Here is a 26,575-nt window from a genome sequence, read left to right on the forward strand (position 1 = left end):
TAATTTCTTTCCCTCCTTTAACCCCCTGTCCCCCGCCCTCTACTTCCCCCCGCCCTCCACCCTTAACTCTTTTCTCTAACTCCTCTCCCTCTTCCTCTAACTCCTCTCACTCCTCCCCTGTCTTCACTCCCTCCTCCCCTGCCTTCACTCCCTCTTCCCTCCTGCCCTAACTCCTCTCCCTCCTGCCCTAACTCCTCTCCCTCCTGCCCTAACTCCTCTCCCTCCTGCCCTAACTCCTCTCCCTCCTGCCCTAACTCCTCTCCCTCCTGCCCTAACTCCTCTCCCTCCTGCCCTAACTCCTCTCCCTCCTGCCCTAACTCCTCTCCCTCCTGCCCTAACTCCTCTCCCTCCTGCCCTAACTCCTCTCCCTCCCTATCCCCCCCCCCCAACTCATCTCGCTCCCTATACCTAGATCTTCCCTCCCTCCCTACCCATGAACTCCTCTCCCCCTTACCCCTTTACCCCTCTAACTCCTCTCCCTTCCTACCCCACTCCAACTTCTCTCCTTTGCCACCCCTCCCCCAAGCTCCTCTCCTCCCTTACTCCTCTTTCCCCCTCCCGAACTCCTCTCCCTCTACCTTAGCTCCTCTACCTCCCCCTAGCTCCTGTACCACCCCCCTAACTCCTCTATCTCCCCTCTTAACTCGTTACCCTCCCACCTAACTTCTCAACCTCTCCCCTAACTCTCCTCACCCTCACTTATCCCTCCTTCACTCTCCTTCATTCCCTCCCTCTTCCCCCTGGTATCTCTCCCATTTCATTTACATGCTTTAATGGGCTTTACTTATATTTATTCTGGTATAGTTTTCTGTTAAATGTCTCTACTGTTCTGTTTACTGTCATATGATATTTTCTGTACCCATCTAACATTATCTACATTAGTCCATTTACTTTACTCATTATACTGTCTCTCTCTTTTAAATTTTATGTATATGTGGTGTTAAAATTATCAATATCTTCCAGGGATGGGGTGTTAGAACCAAATATCCTATCAGGGCAGGAGAATTTATTTTGGAGTATGTCGGTGAAGTTGTCAGTGAGAAAGAATTCAAAGACAGAATGGCATCACGTTACATAAATGACACTCATCACTATTGCCTCAATTTGGATGGTGGCCTCGTGATTGATGGGCATCGAATGGGAGGAGATGGTAAGTTTACTAAATTTGTGTAGTTCATTTACTCAGTTTCTGGTGCTGCTGATTTCTGTTAGTTTACATTTAATTTTTGTTATGGAAGAACATTTTTGTTTTGAACTGATTACAATTAGAAGTTATATTGATCCTGTCATCTCTCATGACTGTAATAAAAGTCTTTTGTAGACGGAACTTGTTTAGCTTTATTCTAAAGCATCTTCAGTGGTCAGTGTAACAATACGGCTTTTCGTACAATTTTGCTTGCTAGGATCATGAACAGTTTTCATAATTTCAGTTACTATTGTAAACAGTATTAATTTATCATTATTATTCCAGTTTTTTTGTTTCTCACATCATTCTACATGAAACTTCCTGGCAGATATCAGCGCACGCTCCGCTGCAGAGTGAAAATTTCATTCTGGAATCATTCTACATGTTCTTCTACACATGTGTGGTTCATTTTAGCACACAGCACTTCCACTAACACTAAATGTATTCATGTTTATTTCCTGTACTTTGCTTTGATATTGTGGGTCTGTTTATCTTTTTTTCTTGTTTTGGTAGTAGCAGGTGCATGTGCTATATCCTGTGTGTTTATGTTTTTTAGTGTGGATGTGTGTGTGTGTGTGTGTGTGTGTGTGTGTGTGTGTGTGTGTGTGTGGGAGTGAGGGGGTATCCATAACTTGTGTGTGCATTGGTCGTTGCTTTACTGTGGTGCAGTGGTGGGTAATTTAGGGTGGATATTTTGCATTATTTATATGATACTATTATTGTGTTGTCTAGAAGGATGTTCTTTTCCTACCATAATAGAAGCAGACATGAACATAGCCAGATTCAGTAACAACAAACATCTTCTGACCCTACAAGAGAACTTCTAGATCCAAAAGGCAACAACTGAAAAGAAAGAAATAATGAATGACCACACAATCATTATTTAAACTAATAAAACATACAGATTTAGTGTTAGTGAAAGTGTTGTATGCTAAAACCTACTAGAACAACATGAAGAATGATGTGTGTGCTTGGAGGGGGGCCATGAGTAATGATGATAATTTAATACTGTTTATAGTAGTAAGTGAAAAAATGAGAACTGTTCATGATCCTGGCAAACAAAATTGTATTAAAAGTCATATTATTACAATGGCTGCTGGAGGTGATTTAGAATAGAGCAAAAAGTGTTTGATCTTAATAAGACTTTATTACAGTCCCAAGAGATAGTTTAACTTGTGTAACTTGTAATAATGTGAATCCAGGGGAAAAAAAGAGGCATAAAACAAAGAAAACAATGTTTACTCTATAAGTAACAAGTTCTTTTTGAAGATGTATCATTTTTTACTAATTTTCTTCACTGCAGCCACAATGTCGTCGAACCGAATGGTATTTCTTTTTGGTCAAATGACACAGTTGATTCACCAAATGACACACTTATTTACAGTTATTTAACAAATATGTTAAAAGAAACAATGGTCAAGGACTTCTTTTGAAGACAATCAAGAAGTCACTGAAATAGTTTCAGCTGTATGTGTTGCAAAGGAAGACAAAAGGTCGGCACAGCCTTAGACACTAAGTCAGGAGTGAATAAGATATTAATTTTCATACTTAATATTTTGAAAGTGCAGAATTAATGACAACTTTCTGTGTAGCCATTCACAAACTGAGTTAAATTGGCTAACATTTAGACTATAAAAGAAATGTGTTTAGGTGAAAAAAATATTTCTTGTGTGAAGAACTTAAGAAACATTTCTCTGATAATTTGTAGAGCTTTTGGTACCACAGAATGTATTAGAAATTCTGTGCAAACAGTCTTATCAGCTAGCTGCAGGCTCCTGCAGTGATCTAACGTTTTTCTGTATTTGTAAAAAAAAGAAGGTGGGGAAGAAGAAGTGAATGAGCTCATTTTACTCAGTAATGTCAATCTCAGATAACTGATTACATTTAGCCAAAAAATTTTGTGATTAGCATACTGATTGTTAGCTGTTTGTTAATGCACAAAATGCCTTTGTAGATGTGTGTAGAAGTACACTCTTAAGACAAAAAAACGATGCAACCCAAAGGAATAATCCGAATGGGATGGAAATCAGTAGATGTGCCTTACACATGCATATTAACAGATCATTAGAATTTCAGAAAAATTGAATGATTCATTAAGAGGAGGAAATTCACAAATTGAGCAAGTCAGTAGGTTGGGTGTCCTCCTGAGAGTATTGTGCTAAATTCTGTCCATGCTGCATCATCAAAATCCTGAACTGGTTAGAGGGCACTGTCCACAATGCTCCAAACATTCTCAGTTGGGGAGAGATCTGGTGACCTAGTTGGCCAAGGCAGAATTTGAGAAGCACTAAGACAAGTAGTAGGAACTGTCGCCATGTGTGGACAGGCATTATCTTGCTGAAATCTAAGCCTAGGATGACTTGCTGTGCTGTAGATGATGGCCAAAATGTCCTGCTATTTAAAGAAATGGCACCCCAGACCATCATGCCTGTTTGTCGGGCAGTATGACAGGCAACAGTCAGCTTGTTATTTCACTGCTATCCAGGGTGTCTCCAGATATATCTTCGCTCGTCATTGGGGCTCTGCTCGAAGGAGGACTCATCACTGAAGACAATTCTACTCCATTAAACGAGGTTCTAGGCCAAATCTTGTCAAGAATTGCCCCTACCATAAGGTGCGAAGATCAGGAATGATGGGCTGGGGTGCCATTTCTTTTCGTAGCATGACCCCTTTAATTGTCGTATGTGGCACCATTACAGCTCAGTGGTACGCTGATGATATTCTATGCGCCATTTTATTGCCCTTCGTGGCAAGACGTCCTGGGCTTACGGCTTGCAGCAAGATAATGCCCACATTCACAAGGCGAAAGTTTCTACAGCTTGTCTTTGTTCTTGCCAAACCCTAACTTGGTCAGCAAGGTTGCCAGATCTCTCCCCAACTGAGATTGTTTGGAGCATTATGGCCTCCAAGCTTCTCAGCATTCAGATGATCTAACATGCTTATTGGATAGAATTTGGCACAGTATCCCTCAGGAGGACATACAACAACTTGGTTAATGGTAAGCCAAATAACTGCTTGCATAATGACCAGAGGTGGACCAACACATTACTGACTTGCTCAGTATGTGAAGCTCTTTCTCTTGAGTAAATCATCGTATTTTTCTGAAAATGTAACCATTTGTTTGTCTGTACATGTACATCACATCTACCAATTTCCATCCAATTTGGATAATTCCTTCAAGGTGCAATTTTTTTTTTTTTTTAGTGTGTGTGTGTGTGTGTGTGTGTGTGTGTGTGTGTGTGTGTAGAAATATATCTGTAGCAGGAAATATTTCGTGTTGCATAATATGGTAATAATGTAGATGTTTGTTTCCAGGGCGTTTTGTGAATCATTCTTGTGAACCAAACTGTGAAATGCAAAAATGGAGTGTCAATGGCTTATTCCGTATGGCTTTATTTGCTTTACGGGACATTGAGCCACTTGAAGAACTTTCGTATGATTACAACTTTTCTCTGTTCAACCCTGCAGAAGGACAGGTAAAAGATTTTCAATATAAAATTGGCCAACATTTTAATGTGTAGGCCATTAACTAAAAATTTAGTATCATTGCATATAATCTATGGAGCATACTTCAGTCCAGAATTAAGAACAGTTACACTCAGTTTCAATCTAATGTTGATCCATAAGTTAAATTGTTTAATGCATATTCTTCAAATAAATCTATTTTGAAATGTTGCCTGTTCCTTTGCTAATGTCACTTGTGAGTAATCCATATCCAAGTGACATTACTTATTTCATGTATTTGTAGTTGTTACAGTAACCTTGAAACATAATTTGTACATCTTTTGAAAGAGAACCACAAGGCAAAGGGAGTGTATGTATCACAAATAGTGCTGCTGTGTTGCTTTTTTTCTCTACAACACTCATTGAATATAAGGAAATTGAAACCCATCATTTGCTTGTGGTTTGGTGACTTACAGTAAATCATTTTATATTCTTTTGTTTCTGGAGCCCAATAATAGAAGTTAGCATATGTATTGACTTCTCACTCAATGTAAAAGTAATATTCGTTACAACCAACTGTTTTGTAATAGCTGTTGCTCTTGTACAGCTGAATCACGCCATCCCCTGCAAGAGGGTCATTTTTTCCCTTGCTGTGTAGCATGTAAGTGTAGGTGATTGACAGTGACCAACTACGGCAAATAAAAATTGCAAAGTACTTGTCTATGATGGAAAATTTGCTTCACAGTTTACTGTAATTTCATGTCACACACATTACTGAAACTGATGTCGTTTCTCTCACCCAAATGAACTAGCTGCATCACTGTCTAAGTCCTCTTAGTGCTCAACTGAGTGTGGCAATATTGCATTTAATATTTGTGGTATGTCAGGGTATATACACTCCGGGACAACAGGGAAGTCTGGGAAAAACCCGGGAATTTTTCAGAATTTCGGGAATTGTTCATTGTTTTAGTCTTGAGTTAAATTTTTGTAATTTTGACTGGTAAGAACTGATAGTCTAACAAAGAATTTTACTGTATCACACTACTACAGAATAATATTGCAGCAATAAAACGAAAACTACAGACTAAAACCAAAGTAAAACCTGCAAAAGGAAATGCGCCATTTACAACAAGACACAGTGTACACACAAGCGCCTGCCTAAAGCAAAATGTGTCAAAGGCTTTAGGACAAAGATAATAGAATACTTCATAACAGCAAACTACTTCCGATGAGCGTGACGTAATAACTGTTTCATTAAGTTCATTTTGAGCAGTTTCCAGCAGGCTCCTGCGCATGCGCAGTTGAGTTCTGTATGAGCAGTACCTTCTGCTTCTGGTTACTTAAAGTGTTGCTGCAGCAGTATCAGGAAGTAGTCATGCTACCCAGAAAAATTTTTCTGGCGCGCCTAAGTTGCCAGATTCACGTATGCGTTGAGCAGTCTGGGTTGTAGTGAGGAGGGAGATAGTGACCCGTGTTTATGTTTAGTGATTTTGCTGCTTTCTCTTCATTTACAGTTCACACACCAAATAAAACAAAATGGGTTTCTGTGGCTGGGTGCTATCAAGAGCATTAAAATTGATTCACATAATTATGGAAGGCTAAGATATGTTATTAATTTCAGTTTTCTGATTTCATTTTCTTTCCATGTTTTTGGCAGTCAGGCATTAATCGCCTTGCACAACAATGAAGTCGTTTTTGTCGGTTTTGCTAAATAAATGTGGCTTTTCTTAATTTTTCCACAGATGCAGTCAATTTATAAGAAACGAAATGTTTCAGTCCACACTGTTGGCTAGTTTTAATTGTTCACTGAATTTTCAAGTTGCACATTTTCATATTCCGGCACATATGGCATTATGCCATAATAAAGAACCAAACATGAGACAATATAGTACTGGTATTACAAGAAAACTTGCATCCCAAAAACTGCACTGAAAAGCTTAATATCAGGTTGCGGCCTACTTCATTGTAAATCTGGACGTATGAATGTGTTCTTTAAGCCAAATTATGCATTTTAGAACAGTTTACAGAATTCCTATTATCTTGGAGTATCCCCGCCTGTTTTCTGGCGCTCTCTGGCACCTGCTGAAACGAACCCATGTTGAAGAAGTCTCAGGAAAATATTGCAAATGTTTCTTTGAAAAACGTTATTTTCAAAGAAAATTTCCTTTTATGGAATATGAGTTATGTTATGCATTAGAATGTGCAATGAATTTCTTAAATTACAGAGTGTTTGACTCTCATTTAAAACTTAGCACTTTGAGTACCAACCACTTGGAATAATTTCGAGCCCTGATGACCAGACATAAATGTCATTGTTAAAAATTTTATTGGCACATTTGTGTGATGTACCTTAAAGTGTAACACATGCTAGAAAGACCAGTATTATACATGAAAGCTTAGCTTTTGTAGTAGCTACACTATGGACATTAATTTAAACCATTAACTTTTCGTACTTGTGTGTTCACGTTATTTAACAGTGATGTTGCTATTGGCTGACTACATCACATGTCCTATTCTCTGATTATCTGCTGTCATTGGCTGGTGAGATCACGTGACATGAGCTATGATTGGTGTACAAAAGCGCATTGCAATCAATATTTCAATGCTTCGGAAATTAACATGCTGTGTTTGGTGGAATTCGAATTTATACTTTCATAACACGAAAATATGCAGCGTACATTGTGCTGCACATCAAAGATCTTTTCAAAACACGTTCTCTCACCCCACCCCCTCCTTGCTGAGTTTCGTTTTCTTAAGTGGGGGGAAGTTCTCCGCTGGTGTAAATAAAACCTGTATGATTCTAAGAATTGATGTTTTTTACTGCTCTGAGGGAAACTACACTGTCGCTTATCGTGAAAAAAGTGTATTTTCGTCTTGGAAGGAGTGTATTTTCACGTGGGAAAAAGTGAATTTTCAACTGGGAGATCCGGGAATTTTTTTTTTTTCTTGTACGTGTATACAACCTGTATGTGCAACATTTCACAGTTATTGAAATGTAACAAAATGTTTTATTAATATGTTAGTAATTTTTCAATGTGTAAGTAATGATCATCCCTCATGGAATATATTGGTTCCATATGATGAATATTTTCATGTGCAGTTTCATTATCACTACAGACAATGGATATTTGCGAAATTTAAAGTGCACTTATCTTTTGAGCCATAGTTTTCTCCTTAAAGCTACTCCAATTTGGTTGTCAAGGTCCTTAATTCCCATTTATTGTTTGTAGAGAGCTGGAAACTGCATATTTTATTTGTGGATCACAGAGCGTGATGTACCCAAACATAATTTATAACTCTAGTTGTAGAGTGTAGCTTTTCCAGAATGCATGTGAAAACTTCACTTTTTTTACAGACTTGCAAATGTGGAAGTTCTCAGTGTCGTGGAGTAATAGGAGGCAAGTCACAGAGAGTAAATGGATCAGTGACACGAGTCGAAGAGAGAGAAAGGCGAATGGTAGGACGTCCACGGAAAAATTCCCGGAAAAGCAGTACCAGCATCTGCAGCAGTACAAATAAGCTAAAGTATAAGAAGAGGCTTGGGGAAGGCTCATCAAGTCAAAAACACTGTAATATGACTCCAGTAAAGCCAATGTCGCACCAACAGAGATGTTTTGCACAGATGCATCATTGCTTTCTGTTACGAAATCTTGAAAAGGTATTTATTATGAATCTTGTTGCCTATAATAATAGTCAAGAATTAGGAGTGTGGTAATGTAGGCTACAGGAGCTATTTTAGGCCTTTATAATATCTATCATGTCACTTTAGGTAAAGAGGCTACGAGAACGTCTCAAGCAGGCAACCCGTCGTGAAGAGCCACTTGCAGGAAACTATGCAAGACCTCAGGTCAAGCAGTCAGATGTGTTTCTTACCCAACTGAATGCATTATCCACTCCTAGAAACATCAGAACACGACGATTAGCACAAGCAGAAGATAATCCTGAACTCACAAGGACTGCAAGATTGGCCTATGTTTTCAGGGACTTGTACAATGTTGTTACATCTGCAAAAGGTAAACTTATAGCTTAACTCTGATGTGCAAACTTTTAATGAGATTACATTCCAATTCAATATGCTTTGCTTTTGTTGCAGATGAACATGGAGAGATGTTAGCAGCACCTTTCCTGACATTGCCTTCAAAAAAGAAACTCCCTCAGTATTACCAGCGTGTTACTGATCCAATTGATCTGACAACATTGGGTCAGAATATTGTAACAGGCTATTATAAAACTGTAGAATCGTTTGATCAGGACATGAGTCGACTTTTTACAAATAATGTTAGATTCTTTGGCCGTACATCGGAGTTGGGAATCACAGCAACAAGGTTACGTAAAGTATACAATGTGGCCAAAATGGATTTCATGGCACAGCTTGAAGAAATATTGGGGGAAAGTCCACCATCATCATTTATACCAGAACATGATCCAGGTTTGTAAACTCTCAAAGCAGCTTTGATGTCAAGGGATAAAAAATGTTGATGTTAAGAATTTTTGTAAATGTTAGTATTAACAAAAGTGTATTCTGTTTTATTTTTTAAAGGATAGTCCAAAGCAGTAACTCCCTCTAAACATAAAGTACCACAGTAAAATGTGCTTTTTTATTTTGCATTCTACGGAAGGAATATTCGCAGTAGTTATGTTGTTTTTAATGGTGAAGCCAATTACCATACGATGGAGGTCAACTGGAGTGACCAATATACATTTCTCATAAATCTCCATTAGTGGAGATGCTGAGTCGCGATAGGCACATTCCATTCCATTCTGGATTTTCCATCGTTTGATCTCATAAATCTCCCTTACATAACAAGCCTATTGTTCTTAAGAAGTTTGAGCTGTCAGTTCAGTTTTGGAGTATATCTCAGTTTTAGCCCATTATTGGTCACATACAGGAATATTATGAAGAAAATACGTTAAGATTACTTAAATTAAACGTATATGGTCATGTAAAGAATTTTACATGCATTTGGAGTTCTGTAAAATTTATTTTTTTCAAATAACGGCATGTTACTTGTAAGTGACATTGCTCATAAAAGGCATGTGCATGCTACAATTTAAAACCACAGTCTTTTTCCTGTGGATGAAAAATTGGTTGCATGTGCTTTATTTTATATGAATGTTTCTAAACAATTCCTCTCTTTAACAAAGCACAGAACCATTCCACATACTCCCGACGGAAAGCTGAAATCTTCTCTTTGGTCCATACTCCCCTCAGTGACCAAGACTGTCATATTGTATATAATTTACTGGCACAAGAGTCCGTATTTCTTCTTCTTAGGACTGAATGTGCGTTGTACCCATCAATTCCAAAAGACTTTTCTGCTTCTTTAATGTGTGATAGCGTTCCTTTGTCTGTACAAGGAATAATATCATACATAACGAATGACACATCTTCACGTACAAATATTTTGAAACCCCATTTGTGATGGTTATTTTGAATATACTATGCAGATTGCCAGCCTTTGTACCATCGTAAGTCACCATCATCTCATCAGTAGACTTGTCGTTGTTGTTGTTGTTGCTGTTGTTGTTGACGGCAGTTTTCTAATGCAGAATTGCGAAGTGGTTTGATCCCAGTTAGTGTGTTGTTACTGTGTGTTGCTAGCTCATTGTTCGCAAAACATATTTACCTACAAAATTTCCTGAGTAATTTCAAGCTCATAATGCCTGAAATTGTGTCACAATTTGTTGACTGACCAGTAATCTGTCCAAGAAGGCATACTTACAATACCCATATAAATGAGCATACCAGTCCACTTCTCCACCTCACTTTTATTTGTGTTGACAGATACAATCATTTGTTACACCGAATATGCATTAGTTTCCCTAGAAATAGTATCCACAAGATAATTTCTAAAACATTGTCTTAAATATTGCAATGGTGGACCTGCCAAATGACTGTCACACACAATAGGTACATCAGCCATCACATGGAACTGGATGTCTTCTTTTATTCTGCTGAATGCAGTGCCGTTCTTCTTATTGCATTTGGTGTTCGTGTTGTTATGTGCCCCCCCCCCCCTTTTTTTTTCTTTTTTTTACCAGTATCTTGAAGTCAGACTCGGAAGGAAGGAAGATTTGAGTTAAATGTCCTATCAGCATTAAGACATTTGAGATAGAGCATAAGCTCGGAATGTTGCAAGGATGAGGAAGGAAATCGGCTATGCCGATTCGTTTGAGCTTTCCTGGAATTGACGTGGAGCAATTTAGGGAAGTCATGGAAAATCTAAATGTGGATGGCCAGAGACAGATTTGAACCGTTATCCTCCTGAATGTGAGTCTTGTGTGCTAACCACTGTCACTTTACTCAGTCGCAATGATTCAGTTGTTAGTGCCTGAGGAAACTATGGATTCCTCATCAGGCTCTACTTCAGATTCTGGAATATCCAATAATCTACTGTTGCAAGCCTTCTCTGATTCATATTCTGAATGTTTGTCACTATTGTAGGCAACAGTGAGAGTGGCAAGGATCTTCTGGTGGTGAAATAATGCTGATTCTTTTATTTCTTCTGTAAAATGTGTTTGTTTCCATCTCCAATATCCTGTAAATGTATAATCATGATGGTACTGAAAACATTACACATGTGTTATAAAGTTTGATATTGGAGCAATGCTGCCTTCAGGCAACATCATTTTCACAGTACATTTTTAGAAATGTCCCTCTTTCTGTTTGTATACAGTTTCCGCTGTACCAGATAAAACAGTGTCACAAAATTGAAAGCAATACTACTTCAGTATTCGATGCTCACATGACATAGCATGTCATCTGTCTAAGAGGCACATCATTCAGAAACTTCACACCAGAGAGAACAGAATATCACTGTATCAGGGAGTTAAAACATTGCTTGTAATCATTGTTGCCCACCCGAGGATGAAACTTGAAAAACGTCACAGAAAGCAGTGTGCAATTTTGATGTTGCTTGAGATTGAGAGCAACATTGCCCAATAAAGGGTTAAAAAAATCTGTAATTTTATTGACCTGTTTTGTGGAATTTCTTTGAGGGCTAATTTAAAATCTTGTGGGCTCACTTGTGGCCGCCATAAAATTAATTTGTGAAAAATTTTGGAAATTTCTCAATGCACTCAATATTTGTGAGTCTACTTAGTAATCCACTGTTGAACCATAATTTTTAGTTATTCCTTTAAATCTCATGTAAATGTTTGAAGTTGTTATTGTTGCATGGGAAAAGGTTTGTCTTTGAAAAATTTTATGCTGTGATGTAACGACTGACATTTATGTGTTTTTTCTTTGGCATATCAGTTCTTATTTGATTGCATTAATTGATGCTTATAAATCAGTAATAACTTAAAAATTTCAGTTTATATCAAGAATGTACCTGTGTGTTATGGACATTAAATTCACTCTCCTTAACGTGTTAACTGCATTTTCTGAGCTGTATTTTCTCTTTAATTGTAATAAATGATGATATAGTGAATCTGTAGGTGTCATAAGTTAGATTTCAAGTTGTTTCATGAAAGCGTATGCCATTCAGAGAGCTTTTATACTGTAATTGTCATGTGCTGACCGTGTGGTGTGTGTCGCGATTGAAAATTTCTTATCTTTTTAACATTAGGCCTTTATTTACAATTTATCTTTTTTTCCTGCTGAGTACCACATGGAATGACTTATATCTTCTTTCTTTTTCTCCTTTCTTTCTCTCTCTCCAGTAGTTTTTCATTTTTTTCCCTATGTTTTTCTCTTCTTTCTTCTGTCTATATCATGCCTGTCTTTCTTTATTTTCTTGTGGAAGCCCTTAAAACTTTTACTTTTATTCTGAACTTCTCTCTCTCTCCCATATCTTCCTATGTTAATGTGGCATATTATTATTGTCATCATTATCATCATCATCATATTGCTTGCAATCTTAACACATGCCACCGAGAATCCAATGCACGTCATATGTCCACATAGCTACAGAAAGTTACATGCAATTGTGATGAAACATTTGCTTCCTGATTTGTTATGTAGTTTAAGGATTTACAGTGAGTGGTGGAATTAAATAGAAAAGGAAAACCACCCGAAACCCTTAAACCTTGTACTACATTTGTTGATATCTACACAACCATCCCAGCAGATGGCATACTTACAGTTCTTGATCTTAACCACTTGAATACCTCAGGGTTAACAAAGTTATATTCTTCAGCCCCTGTTGTGGAATTCTACATCTGTGGCCTATGCTAATATTACTTTTGTGTATGGGAATAAGTACCAATTGCTGTGGAAAACTTGCTAAATCTCTGGAACTGGAGTTCCTGGAAATCCACACCAGCCCTGAAATGTGGCCACAGGTGATCTAGCACTGCTGTCTGCAGTCCCAGTTACCTTAACATCCAAATTTATGCGCAAATACTTAAATATAGCACTGCAGTGCACAGGAGCTCGCCCCATCCTCAGAGTAGGATTCCACAAGAGAGAGAGGCTGCCTTTCAGCAGCAGGTTGATAGTCTTATGTGCTGAGATTTTGTAACTTATCTGACCACCACTTTTGCATTTTTTTGGCACTGGATTACCTTCTAGAAAGACAACTCCTGTTAAGTTTGAAGCAGCACATTTGATTCCTCCACTCCTGCAACCTCTCTCCACCCGCCTCTTCCCCAAATACTGAAAGCCAGAGTCTGTTACAAAATTAACACAAGAGTGTTGAAGGAATAAGAATAATTGCGATGTTGTGAGAGTTTATACATAGTTATAGTTTATCTGAAGATTTTGTTTGCTTGGCTAATACTCATACGTGGGAATGGAGTATTGGTCATATTATATTAATTAGCATTTGTGTACTCTCAGGTGGTGAGGAGGAGGATGTCATACGATGCATCTGTGGTTTGTACAAAGATGAAGGCATGATGATCCAGTGTGAACGGTGTCTTGTTTGGCAGCATTGTGATTGTGTGAGAGCAGATGAAGGTGTGGAACACTATCTCTGTGAACAGTGCAACCCTAGACCTGTTGAACTTGAAATTCTGATGTCGCCACAGCCTCCTTATGCTACACCAGGGCTCACCTACTATATCACACTTCTAAGGGGAACGTTACAGCTTCGCCAAGGTACACAAATAAGGCATAAAGTAGCTATTAAAACAAATTTTGTAGAGCAGATTAGTATTTTAATATACTTGTGAAACATTAACTTTTGTTATTAGGTGACACCGTTTATGTGCTCCGGGATATGATAGAGGAAAATGCTCCAAAGACATCACCGCCAACTAAACACACATACAAAACTGTTAAAGATGTGAAGTATTCAGACTTGGATATATTCAGAATAGAAAGATTGTGGAAAGATGAAAAGTATGTCATTTTTTTTCTTATTATTCTGTAATGTTTTCATCTTGTACTTAATGTAAAATTAACCATGAAAGTAATGCTAAGGTTCAATTCAGTTATGTATGACATTACAATCAGTTATTATTGATTTCCGTTTCGAATCTTATAGAACAGTCTTGTTATTTTGTAAACTGAAATAGTTCACTTTTATTCACCATCTGTGACAGTTTCTCATTATAGTGTTATATTTTGTGCCAAGTACTACTGCTGCTATCAGCATTCTTGATTTGTATTGGTATTGATTGACACAGTATCATGAAGCAGCTCACCATTATTTTATGTATGTGTGTGTGTGTGTGTGTGTGTGTGTGTGTGTGTGTGTCACTGTTATTAAAGACAAGTATAATTTGGAACAACAATTATGCATTAAGTGGAAAGGTGTGCAAGGTAATATTTTCATTTAGTTTTTAGTGTTAGGCAATAATTATATTCTTCCATTCTTTGCACGTTACTTAAGGAATGCTATGAAAATATTATATTGTAATGTCTATCTTGACAAGAGTCGTGTGGCATTGGCAGTACCAGAAATTTAATGTGTAGCTGGTAGTAACAGGAAAAAACCTTCTTATTTCTTGGGCCAATTTGGTGCCAATTTTTTCATGTTGAGTGTTATTATTTTCAAATTTGCTTTTACTTTTTGCCAAATCTGGTGTTATTTTTTGCCAGAGTCTATTTTTACAAGATTTGATATTGGTTTTTCCAATTTCAGTGTTAGTTTTTGCCACATTAAGTGTCATTTTCTTCCCAATGTCCTTGTTCTTTCTCCCCCTTCCCTCCACCTCAAAATTCAGTGCATTTTTTCCAAATTTTTTGCCATTTCAGATTTTTTCCTCGTGCCAAATCCTGTGCTATGTTTTGCCAAATTCAGTGCTTTGGTTTTGTCAAATTCCATACTGTGTTTTTTCCGTATTCGGCAGTGTGTTTTGCCAGATTTGGCACTGCGTTTTGCCAGTTTTGGCACTGCATTTTTACCAAATTTTGTGCTGTAATTTTGCCAAATTTGACGTATTTTTATCAAATTCGGTGCCGTGTTTTTGCCAAATTCAGTGCTTTTTCTTTCTTTTTTTCCAAATTCAGTGCTTTTTCTTTCTTTTTTGCCAAATTTGGTGTTATCTTTTTCTCAATTACTATGTTATTTAATTCTCAATTTCAGTGTTAATTTTTGGCCAAATTCAGTACCTTGGCCAATTTTTGTGTTATTTTATTGCCACTTCAGTCTGTTTTCATCGCCACAACAAATTTCGTTGCACGGGAGGTGAACTATCATTCAAAACGTCAGATTTGAGGTGATTAGATGTCGAAATGCAATTTTGACACTCAATGACTATCAGTTGTGAACATTAGTAAACTGTCATCCTCAGATTTTTAACGCTTTCACACGGTAAAATTACAAATGTTCACAATGTCACAAAAATTGCCAATTATGAATTATTTTACTAAAAACAGCTAACTTTGTATTTTTTTGTTGCTTTATTTGCTAAATAGTAGGACGAGGCTTTTTTTTCCTCCAAATTCGCCAATTGAAAAATATGTCATCTTATATTCGTAGATAAAATTATTGCTGCTGAGGTCAATGTTTTTATGTTGTGTAATAAATTAATGTAGGGGTCTTCTTAAATTTACAGATGAGGCTTTGGCAAGTGAGATCACTTGCAGATTTACTTTGAGGAATATTTTCGCATTCTCATGTAAATATAGATGCAAAATCCGCTATGTGAAACTATCATACCATTTGCTATGTGCAACTGATGAACTAACATCACTGGTGTTGGACCCACTCTAGACTAGCCCAAGAGACAAATTAACACTGACAAAAATATGTTTTCATAGGACACTTAGAACATGAAACATGTGCTTCAACAATGCCAGATAGCTGCCATTGTTGTAGAGCACTGTTGATTTTCGAGGTTTGTTACAGTGTTGATGTGAAGTTGTATGGTGTCTGATGATTCAGCTGTATGGAGCCAAGAGAATACTGTAGTCTTGTCATTCAGTTTGCCTATATTGTTAGTGCTACAAGAACTGTAAATTGTAACAATCAATAGCAGATGCAAGTTTCTACCTTGACTCAGCTGCGAAGCAAGGGTCTATGAATGAAACTGTCCTCTCGATTTACTTCTCATAAAACTTCTGTGAGACCAGCTTGATTATAACCTCAGTCCCAGTACAGATATTCAGAATATCAATAATCAAATACAGCAATTGTGGGCTGACATATCCCAGAAAATTAGTGTTTGCATTTTACCCTAAAAGCAGCAACATTTTAATTACAAGGGACCAACAGTGTGCTTGTGCTTTCAATTTTATTGTTCATTTAGCTTGATTTTGTAATTAATGACACAAAACCACATCACCTCCCAAAGTATTATGTGTAATTTCACTTTCCTCTCTCCTCCAAGAGACCCAACTTTTTTGTTTGTGGGTTTATCTGCAGGTATCTGAACCATGTAACACACATTTATTTAACCAAACAGCTTTGTCTTCCTTATCATATTTCTTTTTTTTATATAGTAGAAAACAATAATATTTCATTGTGTGTAGTTAAAGACATTTTTTTATTACTTTACAGGAATGAAAAATTTGCATTTGGGCATCATTACCTTCGCCCACATGAAACTTATCATGAACCTTCTCGGAAATTTTTTCCCAACGAGGTTATGAGAGTACCTTTGTATGAGGTTGTGCCCTTGGATCTCATAATGGGACACTGCTGGGTGCTTGATTTAAATACATACTGCAAAGGAAGACCTGTGGGTGCACCTGAGGAGCATGTATATATTTGTGAATACCGGGTTGACAAGAGTGCCCATCTTTTTACAAAAATTGCAAAACCCAGGCATTCAATTTGCACTAAAACTTATGCATTTGAAACATTTGATACTCGTCTGAAACCACAGAGGACGTACACTGTAAGTTTGTCAGACATTTAACATAGCGACAAAAATTTTAATCTACTTGCAAAATGTGTGTTACTATCTTCCTATTATTAAAGTATTTCATGGAAAGGCTTATTTACTTATTTTGTAAGTAGTAATAACATAAGTCAGTATGTTTACACTTTTCAGTATTTAGTTGTATTTTTTATTGCTTCAACAAACTTCACATTTTGGTATTGACTTCTTCTGATTGTTAAGCAGTGATGCAAAATACTTTGAGTTTGATATGCTATTGTATTCTCAAACAAAAACTTTGACTACCACAAAATCCAATAATGTTTGTTTAACATCTGAATAGTAGGTGCAGGAAGCCAACATGCTTGCAAAAATATGAAAATTTGTGTTTCCAATTATTTACTTTAGTAAAACTCCAACAATACTGTTCACCATATCCACAGTTTGTTTTTGCCACTATTGGTGGCCCAAGTAATTTCAGGATCAAACAAATCGTCAGCTGTACAATGCTATTGAGAGATAAAACCCGTTCAAGTGACTGGAAGTTGCAAGCATCATTTATGTACCTGAACAGATGGAAATAGCTTTTCTTTTCCAGTTCTAAACAATATGTGGCAAATTGTGTGTGTAGGCTTAGTAGTGATTCTTTATATTCGTAACGTAATAAGAGTAATTTTTTAATATAATCAGAGTAAATAAATTAAAATTTGTAATGCAAAATAGGTCACTGAAAGAGTTTGTTATTGTGTGTGGCTCATGGGGATTTGTTTAAGTGTGTCTGAATGGTGGATTTGTTTAAGTGTCAGGTTGGGCCGGCCACGGTGGCCGAGCGGTTCTAGGCGCATCAGTTGTGAACCGCACGACTGCTACGGTCGCAGGTTCAAATCCTGCCTCGGGCATGGGTGTGTGTGATGTCCTTAGGTTAGTTAGGCTTAAGTAGTTCTAAGTTCTAGGGGACTTATGACCTCAGTTGTTGAGTCCCATAGTGCTCAGAGCCATTTGAACCATTTTTTTGTCAGGTTGGTAAAGGTAGGAATTCAGAAGTCAACCCACCAGTTTGTCCTAGGAATTTTTGTCTCCTTGCAAGTTTTATCTGTAGTAAATATGTTAATACAATTTAGAGGTGATAGTAATAGAGAATTTACTCTCCTCATATTTGGTAGGCTGCAGTCACAGCAACACTGACATCAGTGTATTCTGATGATGACTGACAGCTCAAGGTAGCCGATCTTTTCAAAGCAGGACGCCAGTACATTCAAGGTCACAGGGCAACTGATCTCGACACTGGAATATACAGACTTTGGACAATGGTCAGCGGAATTACAATCACTATTTTTCTTCAATCAGATCGGCGAACATTCCCATATGCAAAACGTGGATTGTGAGAAGTTTTTGAGTTTAGTACAAGAAAGGAGGAGTTTTTGGCTTCCCGAGTCTGAAAGAAATAATGACAGGGATATATCCTGGAATCTATAGTCTGAAACCACTCTTTTATTGGGACCACAAGTGTTGATAACTTAAAAATTTAATAATAATTTCTTGAACTTTACCGTATATTACATTATGTTTGTTCTGTGATAGGCTGTCCATTTCAGCCTCATGCTTATACTTAAGGGTGTATGTGGCCTGCAAAATAAGCAAAATCTGTCTTGGAAATTTTAGGACCAGATTATAACCTCAAAAACGAATATGTTCAAGAGAGAAAAGTGGCGTATGTCCATTTTGATGCTTAAGTTTCCATGGTGACCTTTTTTTTTGTTTTAGTTCATGATTGTTGGCTGTGTATAAATTATTATTACTGCTTACTGGCATTTTTATGCCAGCAGGGTGGTGATTCTGTTACATGAAGTTGTTTGCAGATGTGGTATATGTGTTTCCACATTTCAGTGCATTAGGTCTTCGGAGTAGCTTATTCTAAAATTTTTATTTATCTTTTATGCATATGCTGAATGACGGTCATTTGAAGTCATGCAGAATATCTGTAATCTTGATTTTCAATGTCACCATGAACCATCTCGAGTAAGTCTGGCTATGTCAGTCACTGAGAAAAGGGTGCACACTACTTGCCACGTTCTTTTTGAGTCAGATATAGGTTTGAATAGATTGCTACGCTTCTTGATTCTGACAGAAGACATTGGATGCACTTTGACTGAACTGTTAGGCGACCTCTGTCAACTGTTGTCAGTGCAACTGTGAATGCAACCATAGGAGCGTTAAGTACATGTTGTTTTAGCTTATAAAAAATGGTAATGGAAAGCCCTGGATGGAATACATGTGATGGAAGGAGTTTAGGCAACAACTCGCTGCACAGTTGAGATGCATAACAAGAATGAAAATGTTCTGGAGCTTTGAGACAGTGTCTTTCTTAAGGACTTTCTAGAAAACGTGCACACACACACACACACACACACACACACACAGACAGTTACATTGTCTTGGCTGTGTATTTTGTACCAGATGGATCTGAAGAAGGATGTTGTGTGAAGTTTCTTTTAAGTGCATATCAACTGCTGAACACCTCTCTTCCATTATTTTTGTTTCGTTAATGTTATACGGTAAGGGTGTTTTCAAAATATCTCCTCTGAAGTTGTGAATGTATTTGCTGCTTCTCACATTCATAAATTGCTTACTAGTTTTACATAAAGGTTTTTCATATTAGCAAAACCTTCAGAACCATCCACAATTCACATTTGGTATTTTCCTGCACAACACATGTGTAAACACGTTATGTCAAGAGTGTCACTCAGTACTGGAGTGATAGCGGTTTGTACAAAGTTGTTAGAAAGTACCTATGTGTTGCATGTTTTGTGAATAGAAACTCTTTCTGGGTGTATCCTCTAAGCATATGCATGATTATTCCGTGAGGTTTTGTACTAGGAGACGGATGACATTTACATCCTGCCGCAATATTTCAGCTGACAACCATTCAGTCATCTCCTGATGAGTTTACAGAGGAGATTGCTGGTGCACTTTGCTGACTTTATACCAAAAATTTGGCATGATGGCACATGTGCAAAGGTTTCCACTACACTACTGCCCTCTGTTGAGTTAGTGCACTCTGTCAAATTTTACTCCATCTACTGCATGCAGGCATGTGCACAGTGGTGATGATGGGTCGCTCAATATTGGAGTGATGGTGGTTTGTGTAATGATGTTAGAAAGTACCTATGTGTAGAGTGTTTTTTGAAACTGTAGGCCTCGAGAATTAAAATTCAGTTGTCAAAATAATAAAGTTAATTGTGCTCGGATGTGTCATTAGGTGTAAAATTTTGTCTTTCTGAAGATGTCAAGAAATCACCAGGTCCCAAGCCTTACCAAGCAGAAAACTGCTGTTGCAATTAGTAAGGTCTTCCAGCAGATGTATTTTCACAGGTTGCTTAATAATAGAATCCAGAAAGGTCTCACTGTGGCAATGATTTTCATGGCAGAATAATATATAGAATGTTCTACTAACATACAATATTCGGCAATGCCTGGCTTACTGGGTTGCAAAAGGCAATTGTAGCAATCATGTTCCACACACCTTTCTTGAACTATGTGTGTGGTCTCGTCAATGCTATGCCATGTTGACACTTAAACTCGAACTTTCTGCAAACCCATATCAGCCCTCATCAGAAGCTGGGCCACATGTGAAAGCAGCCATGTCATATACCAGCTCTGCTGCAATCATTGCACAGCTTTTTATGTTTGTGTAACTACCAAACAGCTGTCCACCGAGATGAATGGCCATCGCCAAACTGTGGTCAAGAGCAAAATGGACCACCTTGAGACACAACATGCAGCTGAATATAATATACTTTAATTTCAATGGCTGCTTCACAACTTTGAGTGTCTGGATCCTCCCCTCCACCACCAGCTTTTCTGCACTGCACAGATGGGAGTTATCCTCATAACACATTCTCCACTCCCGAAATTGTCCTGGCTTCAACTTATGGCAACCCACTGACGCCCTCTGTCCACATAACATTTTCTGCCCTCTCTGTCTTATCACCTCCTCCTAATTCACGTTCCCTCATCCCCTTTGTGTGCCACTTTCTGCCAATGCCCCCACCCATCTCTATTTTATGCATCATCAGTTATTTTGCCACCCATATAGCTATGTTTAGTATCTCATTTCCTAATCTAACTCCCTGATTTCACTTAACTACATTCCATTACCCTTGTTTTACTTTTTTTGATGCTCACCTTGCACACTTCAAGAAGCTATCAATTGTGTTCAATGGCTCTTCCACTGCAGTAAAGCAAAAGGTGCTGTGAATTGTGCTGTGCAGATTGGAATCTGCAGATTACCGTATCAGTATGGCAAAGCTGACATTGGACACACAACATGCACAGCTGATGAAAGGTGCATGGAACATGAACACCGGACTCTCCTTTTCCAGTTCAGTAAGTTGGCCGTAGCTGAATGTTGTATCTCCACAGAACATTCTATGGATTATTCTGTCTTCCAGCTGAGTCAGCCAGCCATAGCTGAACATTGTATCTCCACAGAACAGTCTATGGATTATTCTGCCATGAAGATCTTGGCCACAAGATCATCATACTGGGATTCATTCTATCCCTCACCCTTTCCCTCCCCTTCCCCGCCCCGTCCAGATGGCTGCTTTTATTCAACATGACAGTTATTTCATGGCTGTGTGTGTGTGTGTGTGTGTGTGTGTGTGTGTGTGTGTGTGTGTGTGTTTTTAAGAATGCACAATGCGCTGGCCAAAATCTCAATGTGTAGCAGGCTTTTTGTTATGCCTGTCTGCAAATCAGTATGTCACCTTCATGGTGAGTAGCAATCTATCCTTTTCATTATAGTTCAGTATGTTAGCTACATTTTATACGCAGCAATGAATGATCTAAAATGAACCATATGCAATGTTTATGCAGTGTGTTTTTACCTCTACAGAATTCTTAAAATTTCATGCAATGCCTCGTGTATTTTGTTGCAACACAGTATCTATGACAAATAATGGACAGAAAGGCTGTAAGATGTTAAAGAATCAAAATTTTTCACCAAATAGTTTTCTTAAAATCAGATGATAAGTGTTTCATAGTGGCTGACACATTCACTCAGGCACGTCAGTGATAAGTCGTGTAATACAGCTGCGCAATGCACATGGGAAAGAGTAATTGTATTGCAACACATCTTGTTAGGTTACTTGGCTTTCCGTCCTGTGATGAAACATTCTGTTTGCTATACAGTGTGAAACAAATTGTACACAAAATTACTGAAAACATATCAAGAATCAGAATCAACAAATATTGAGTGAAAACTTATTACTATTACTGTGGTTCCTAGTGACTGCCGATGTATCAGAGCTATATCACAGATAGGTTCACCCTTTCCTTGAGTGATTACAGTTATGAATATATGGAGGACAACTGGTGTTATGGAAGAGTAATGATGAAAGATCGCTAATTTACTAAGATGAGTCCAAAGTGACACCTCGCTTTCATCATAGGCTTCTAAAATCATACTAAAACTGCAGGAGATACGTAATTCATAGTCATGAAACAATATTGACACACGTGTGTTTGTATATGGAGTAATTCCTTTCTAGAGGAGCCTTTAAGTTAAACACTTCAGTTGTCAGAGTAATCGTATTTATTTTGTATCATGGGTGTTGAAACCCAGAGCAGTCGATAAAGTCATGACACCCAGCGCTCCAGGAACATTCAACACCGGTGAGTCGGCGGACCATATGGTTTAACAAGTACATAGGTAGTGGCCGGAGTGTTGTGTACCAGTGCAGGTAGCGGGATAAGTTGATGACAAAGCCTCACATACCACAGAAAGCAGTGAGAATGTCTGTAGCAGTCGGAGAGTTAAAGCTGTACTAATGTGATCTGAAATATCCATTGCCTTTAAACACAGATTGTTGGTGTTCTAGCTCCTTTGAAGGCTGTCTCTAGCAACAGCATCAGTTTGTTCAGTTTGTTGAATAAAAGGTAAGCTGAGGAAAGGACATGATGGGACAGAACTCAAGCTGCCAATGAGTCACAAAGTACCCATTAAAGTACAGCTGGCCATGGTGTGCCAAATTTCACTAGTGCAGTGTGCGTAGGTCACTTGTGAGCAAGGACCCGGCTTGTCAGTCAGGTTTGCTCAGTCCTTCTTGTAAGTAACTGGAACAATGCAACGTTTCATTTAGCATTTGTAGTGCAGTATTTTGCAGTTGGCACAACTCTCTGAGTTCAGCAGAATCGTGGTATCAGCACTATTTCACTATTTATTTGTGGTATTAAAGGCGTTTGCAGGTCCAGTGGCTTTTTGCACAAAAAGAAGCTATCCAGTGATCTGTTGTCACATCATCATCATCATCTTGGACAGTTTCTAGCCTCTGTCCAGGTCTGTTTGAAACATAAGCCTCTCCATTGTCTTCTGTCTTCCCACCATCTCTCTGTCTTCACCTTGGTCCAGTCTGGATGCATTCCTCCACTCCTATCAGCCATTTGTCTCTTGGTCTTCCTCTTGGTCTCTTTCCTTCCAATTTTATCTCTTGTATCCTCCTAGGTATCCTCTTCTCCTCCATTCGCTTAACGTGCCCATACCATCTCAACCTTGATTTCTCTGTCTCCTCTTGTAATCGTTCCACCTTCATTAAGTCTCTGATCTTCTCATTTCTTAACCTGTGTATCTTTGTCACTCCAATACTGTTCCTCAAGAATTTCATCTCACTAGCTTGTACTTTGCTTTTCTCTCTTCCTTTTATAACCCAGGTTTCGGATGCATTTGTCAGGACTGGGACACAGTTTGACCAGTATATAACCTTTTCACTGATTTGGTGTACATCCTTTCTCCATATCAGGCTTTTGACACTTTTCTGAAATGCTTCTGCTTTTCTCCCCCACTCGTTTATTTGTCTGTCGTTTTTTCCATCTTCCTGTATCAAGGTTCCTAGGTACTTGAAACTCTCCATTCTCCTCAATTGTTCTGTGCCAATTGTTATTCCAGTTGTTCCTCTCTCCTTCGTTCTTGTGATAATCATCTCACTCTTACTTATACTCCATTTCATCCCATATTCTTGTACTGTTTGTTCCCATATGTCCAGTTGTTTTTGTACTTCCTCCTCCTTATTCCCCCAAATCATCAGATCCTCTGGAAACACCATAGTTTTCATCTTTCCTTCACCAATTACTTGTGCTACTGTACTCATTGTATCATCCACTGCTACAGTGAAGAGTAATAGTGAAAGTGCACTTCCCTGCCACAAGCCATTCTTCTGTTCAATCCAAGCTGATCTCTCTCCTCCCACTTTCACAAAGCTCACACTTCCATGGTACATTTCTGTTATCCTCCAAATAATCTGTTTTGCTACGCCTTTGTTCTCCAGGGCTTTCCACACTTTGTTTCTATGTACACTATCATACGCTTTTTCAATGTCCAGGAAGGTCATTAGTAGATCTATTCCGTATTTATAATGCTGTTCCTGCAGTTATCTTACAGCAAAAATTAGATCCATTGTGGACCTTCCTGTTCTGAAGTCGTGTTGCTCTTCTCTCATCCCTCCTTCTAATTTTGCTCGAATTTGTGCTTCCAAGATTTTTTCAAAAATCTGTGCACAATGACTCATCAATTTTATCCCTCGAGAGTTCTTGCACTATTTTCTATTTCCCTTCTTAAAGATCAGGACAATTACTCTCTTCTTCCAGTCTTCTGGGATCATCTTCTGTCTCCACACAATCTTCATTACTCGATGTAGCCTTTGACATTGTCCTTCTGTTATGTTTCCAGTTGACATTTTCACTATTCTGTAATCTCAGTGATTATTTGTGTAAATTTAAGGTAGCACTACATTGCCTACATGTTTCTTAGTTCCCCATGTAAATTGTTTGTATTCTCTGTATGTGAAGTTACTATATTCATCAACGAACAATTTTGTGTACATTTTTTTAAATGGCAGTCCATTGCCTATTTTTTTCTCCAAACTACATATTTGTTAAGAAAAATGACTTGTCCTATATCATGTATACTTTGTACAATGTGTGATCCACAGGATAAATAAATAAAATAAATAAAAATCCTCACCTCTCCTGCTGCTCTCACCATTTCTACACTTAGCTCATCCAGACCTGGTGACTTCCCTCCCTTCATCTTGCCCAATGCGTGTTCCCCTTCTCCCCATGTAAGGTCTTTTTCCATTTGTTGTTCCTCCTCTTTTTCTCCTCAGCTTGTTCCTCCTCATCCCAGTCTCCATTCGGGTTCAGGAGTTCTTCAAAATACTCCTTCCGCATGTTCTTGAGTTCCTTCTTATTCTCTACATCTTGGCCACTTTTGTTCACCATTCTGGCATAATATATCGTACCATTCTTCCTCTTACTTTTAATCATCCCATATAACACCTTTTTTGAACTTCCTCTATCCTCCGCCACCACTCTTTTTTCTTCTTCTTTCTTTCTTGCTTGATACTCTTTTCTTGTCTCTACTCTTCTCTTCTGGAACCATGCCCTAAAGGCTCTATTATTCTTCTGTACTATATCGTTTGTGCCATCAGGGTGTTTCCTTCCATCTCTTTTTTGTTGCTTGACCTCCCACATATTGCTTCCGCCACACTTACTAATGTTCCCTTGAATCTACCCCATTCCTTTTCTACCATTTATGGTTCATCCTTTGGGATGCTTTCCTTTACTACTTGTAGGCACTGTAGCCCACTTTCTTCCTCCTTCAACTTCCATACTCTTATATGTCTTTTCTGGTTTTCTGTCTCTCTATTATCCTTAGTCCCTCTCTGGTTAATTACCAGCAAATGGTGGTTGCTATCCAAGGCCTCTGGTGGTATTACCTTAATGTCGTACAGGAAGTAGACTTTCTCTATAAGTCTTGACTGTACTAGGTAATCTTATGGCTCTCTCTTTTCCAGAACCAAGAGTTCCCAACCAGCAAGCCATTCCTTTGGCAGAACGCCAATAGAACCTTCCTCGTTTCAGCAGCCCCGACCCTCTGGTCCAAGCACACTTTCGCAGCCTTGTCTTTCTCTTCCAACGTGTGCATTTAAATCCCCCATTACTATCCCATTCTTCCTTCCCATCTGTTTCTGCATTTCCTCTTCAAACTCTTGCTTCTCCTCAGAACTGCAACCCACCTTTAGCACATACACTTGTATAGTCTCTATGGTTGTCCCCTTGACTGATGTCACAATCCTTTAAAATAAATGGGAATGACAGAAGAGAGGGATGAGAATTACAGTTCACATATGTGATGGGTACTGCTTATTTGCCACGAAATGACATTATAGTACTACACAGAAGGAATTTAAACTTTGCAATTGCAACAGTTTCCAGTGGTAATAAAGAAAGGGTATGGAGACTCCATATGTTACTGCAAAGTGTGTTGGTTAAGGCAAGGGTATGCCTGGAACAAGTTTTTGATTTAAAACTCGCTATTGTTGAATTTATGAAGGAAAAAGCTGGAAACTGTCCAAGTAAGACATTGCAAGATAACTTTTTTCTGATTTGAAGGGCATGACTTTAAAAACAAAATCGTGTTGTAGAAGGGACACATTCTGGCAAAGAAAGCCAGTTCCCTAAGCTCAAGTTAAAGAAAGTGAGAGGTTTAAAGAATTCATTGTGGCCTTGCAAGAATTACAACAATAGTTTTATACAGGTTTTGAGGACACTGTAAAAAGTCACATCAGTTTCGAGACAGTTTGCCATTTCAGTTGAAAGCGCCCCTGTGTATATGCAGACTGATTGACCTCCAAGGTAATTCCAGTTTTAAAAACAAATCTTTAAAACTGTCCAGGA

The 26,575-nt window shown here is 38.2% G+C and overlaps 1 protein-coding gene across 1 annotated transcript in view; it reads left to right on the forward strand.

Annotated features, from left to right (window-relative positions):
• LOC124622509 (histone-lysine N-methyltransferase ash1) overlaps positions 1 to 26,575 on the forward strand; it is a 329,323-nt gene that overhangs the window by 279,276 nt on the left and 23,472 nt on the right. The window contains exons 13-20 of the mRNA XM_047148230.1: positions 964 to 1,150; positions 4,502 to 4,662; positions 7,986 to 8,288; positions 8,400 to 8,643; positions 8,724 to 9,059; positions 13,413 to 13,673; positions 13,769 to 13,916; positions 16,522 to 16,861. Of these exons, the coding sequence (XP_047004186.1) occupies positions 964 to 1,150; positions 4,502 to 4,662; positions 7,986 to 8,288; positions 8,400 to 8,643; positions 8,724 to 9,059; positions 13,413 to 13,673; positions 13,769 to 13,916; positions 16,522 to 16,861 (1,980 nt within the window). The remainder of the gene's footprint in view (positions 1 to 963; positions 1,151 to 4,501; positions 4,663 to 7,985; positions 8,289 to 8,399; positions 8,644 to 8,723; positions 9,060 to 13,412; positions 13,674 to 13,768; positions 13,917 to 16,521; positions 16,862 to 26,575) is intronic.

Source organism: Schistocerca americana, chromosome 7 (assembly GCF_021461395.2).
Source record: "Schistocerca americana isolate TAMUIC-IGC-003095 chromosome 7, iqSchAmer2.1, whole genome shotgun sequence".
Classification (NCBI taxonomy): domain Eukaryota; kingdom Metazoa; phylum Arthropoda; class Insecta; order Orthoptera; family Acrididae; genus Schistocerca; species Schistocerca americana.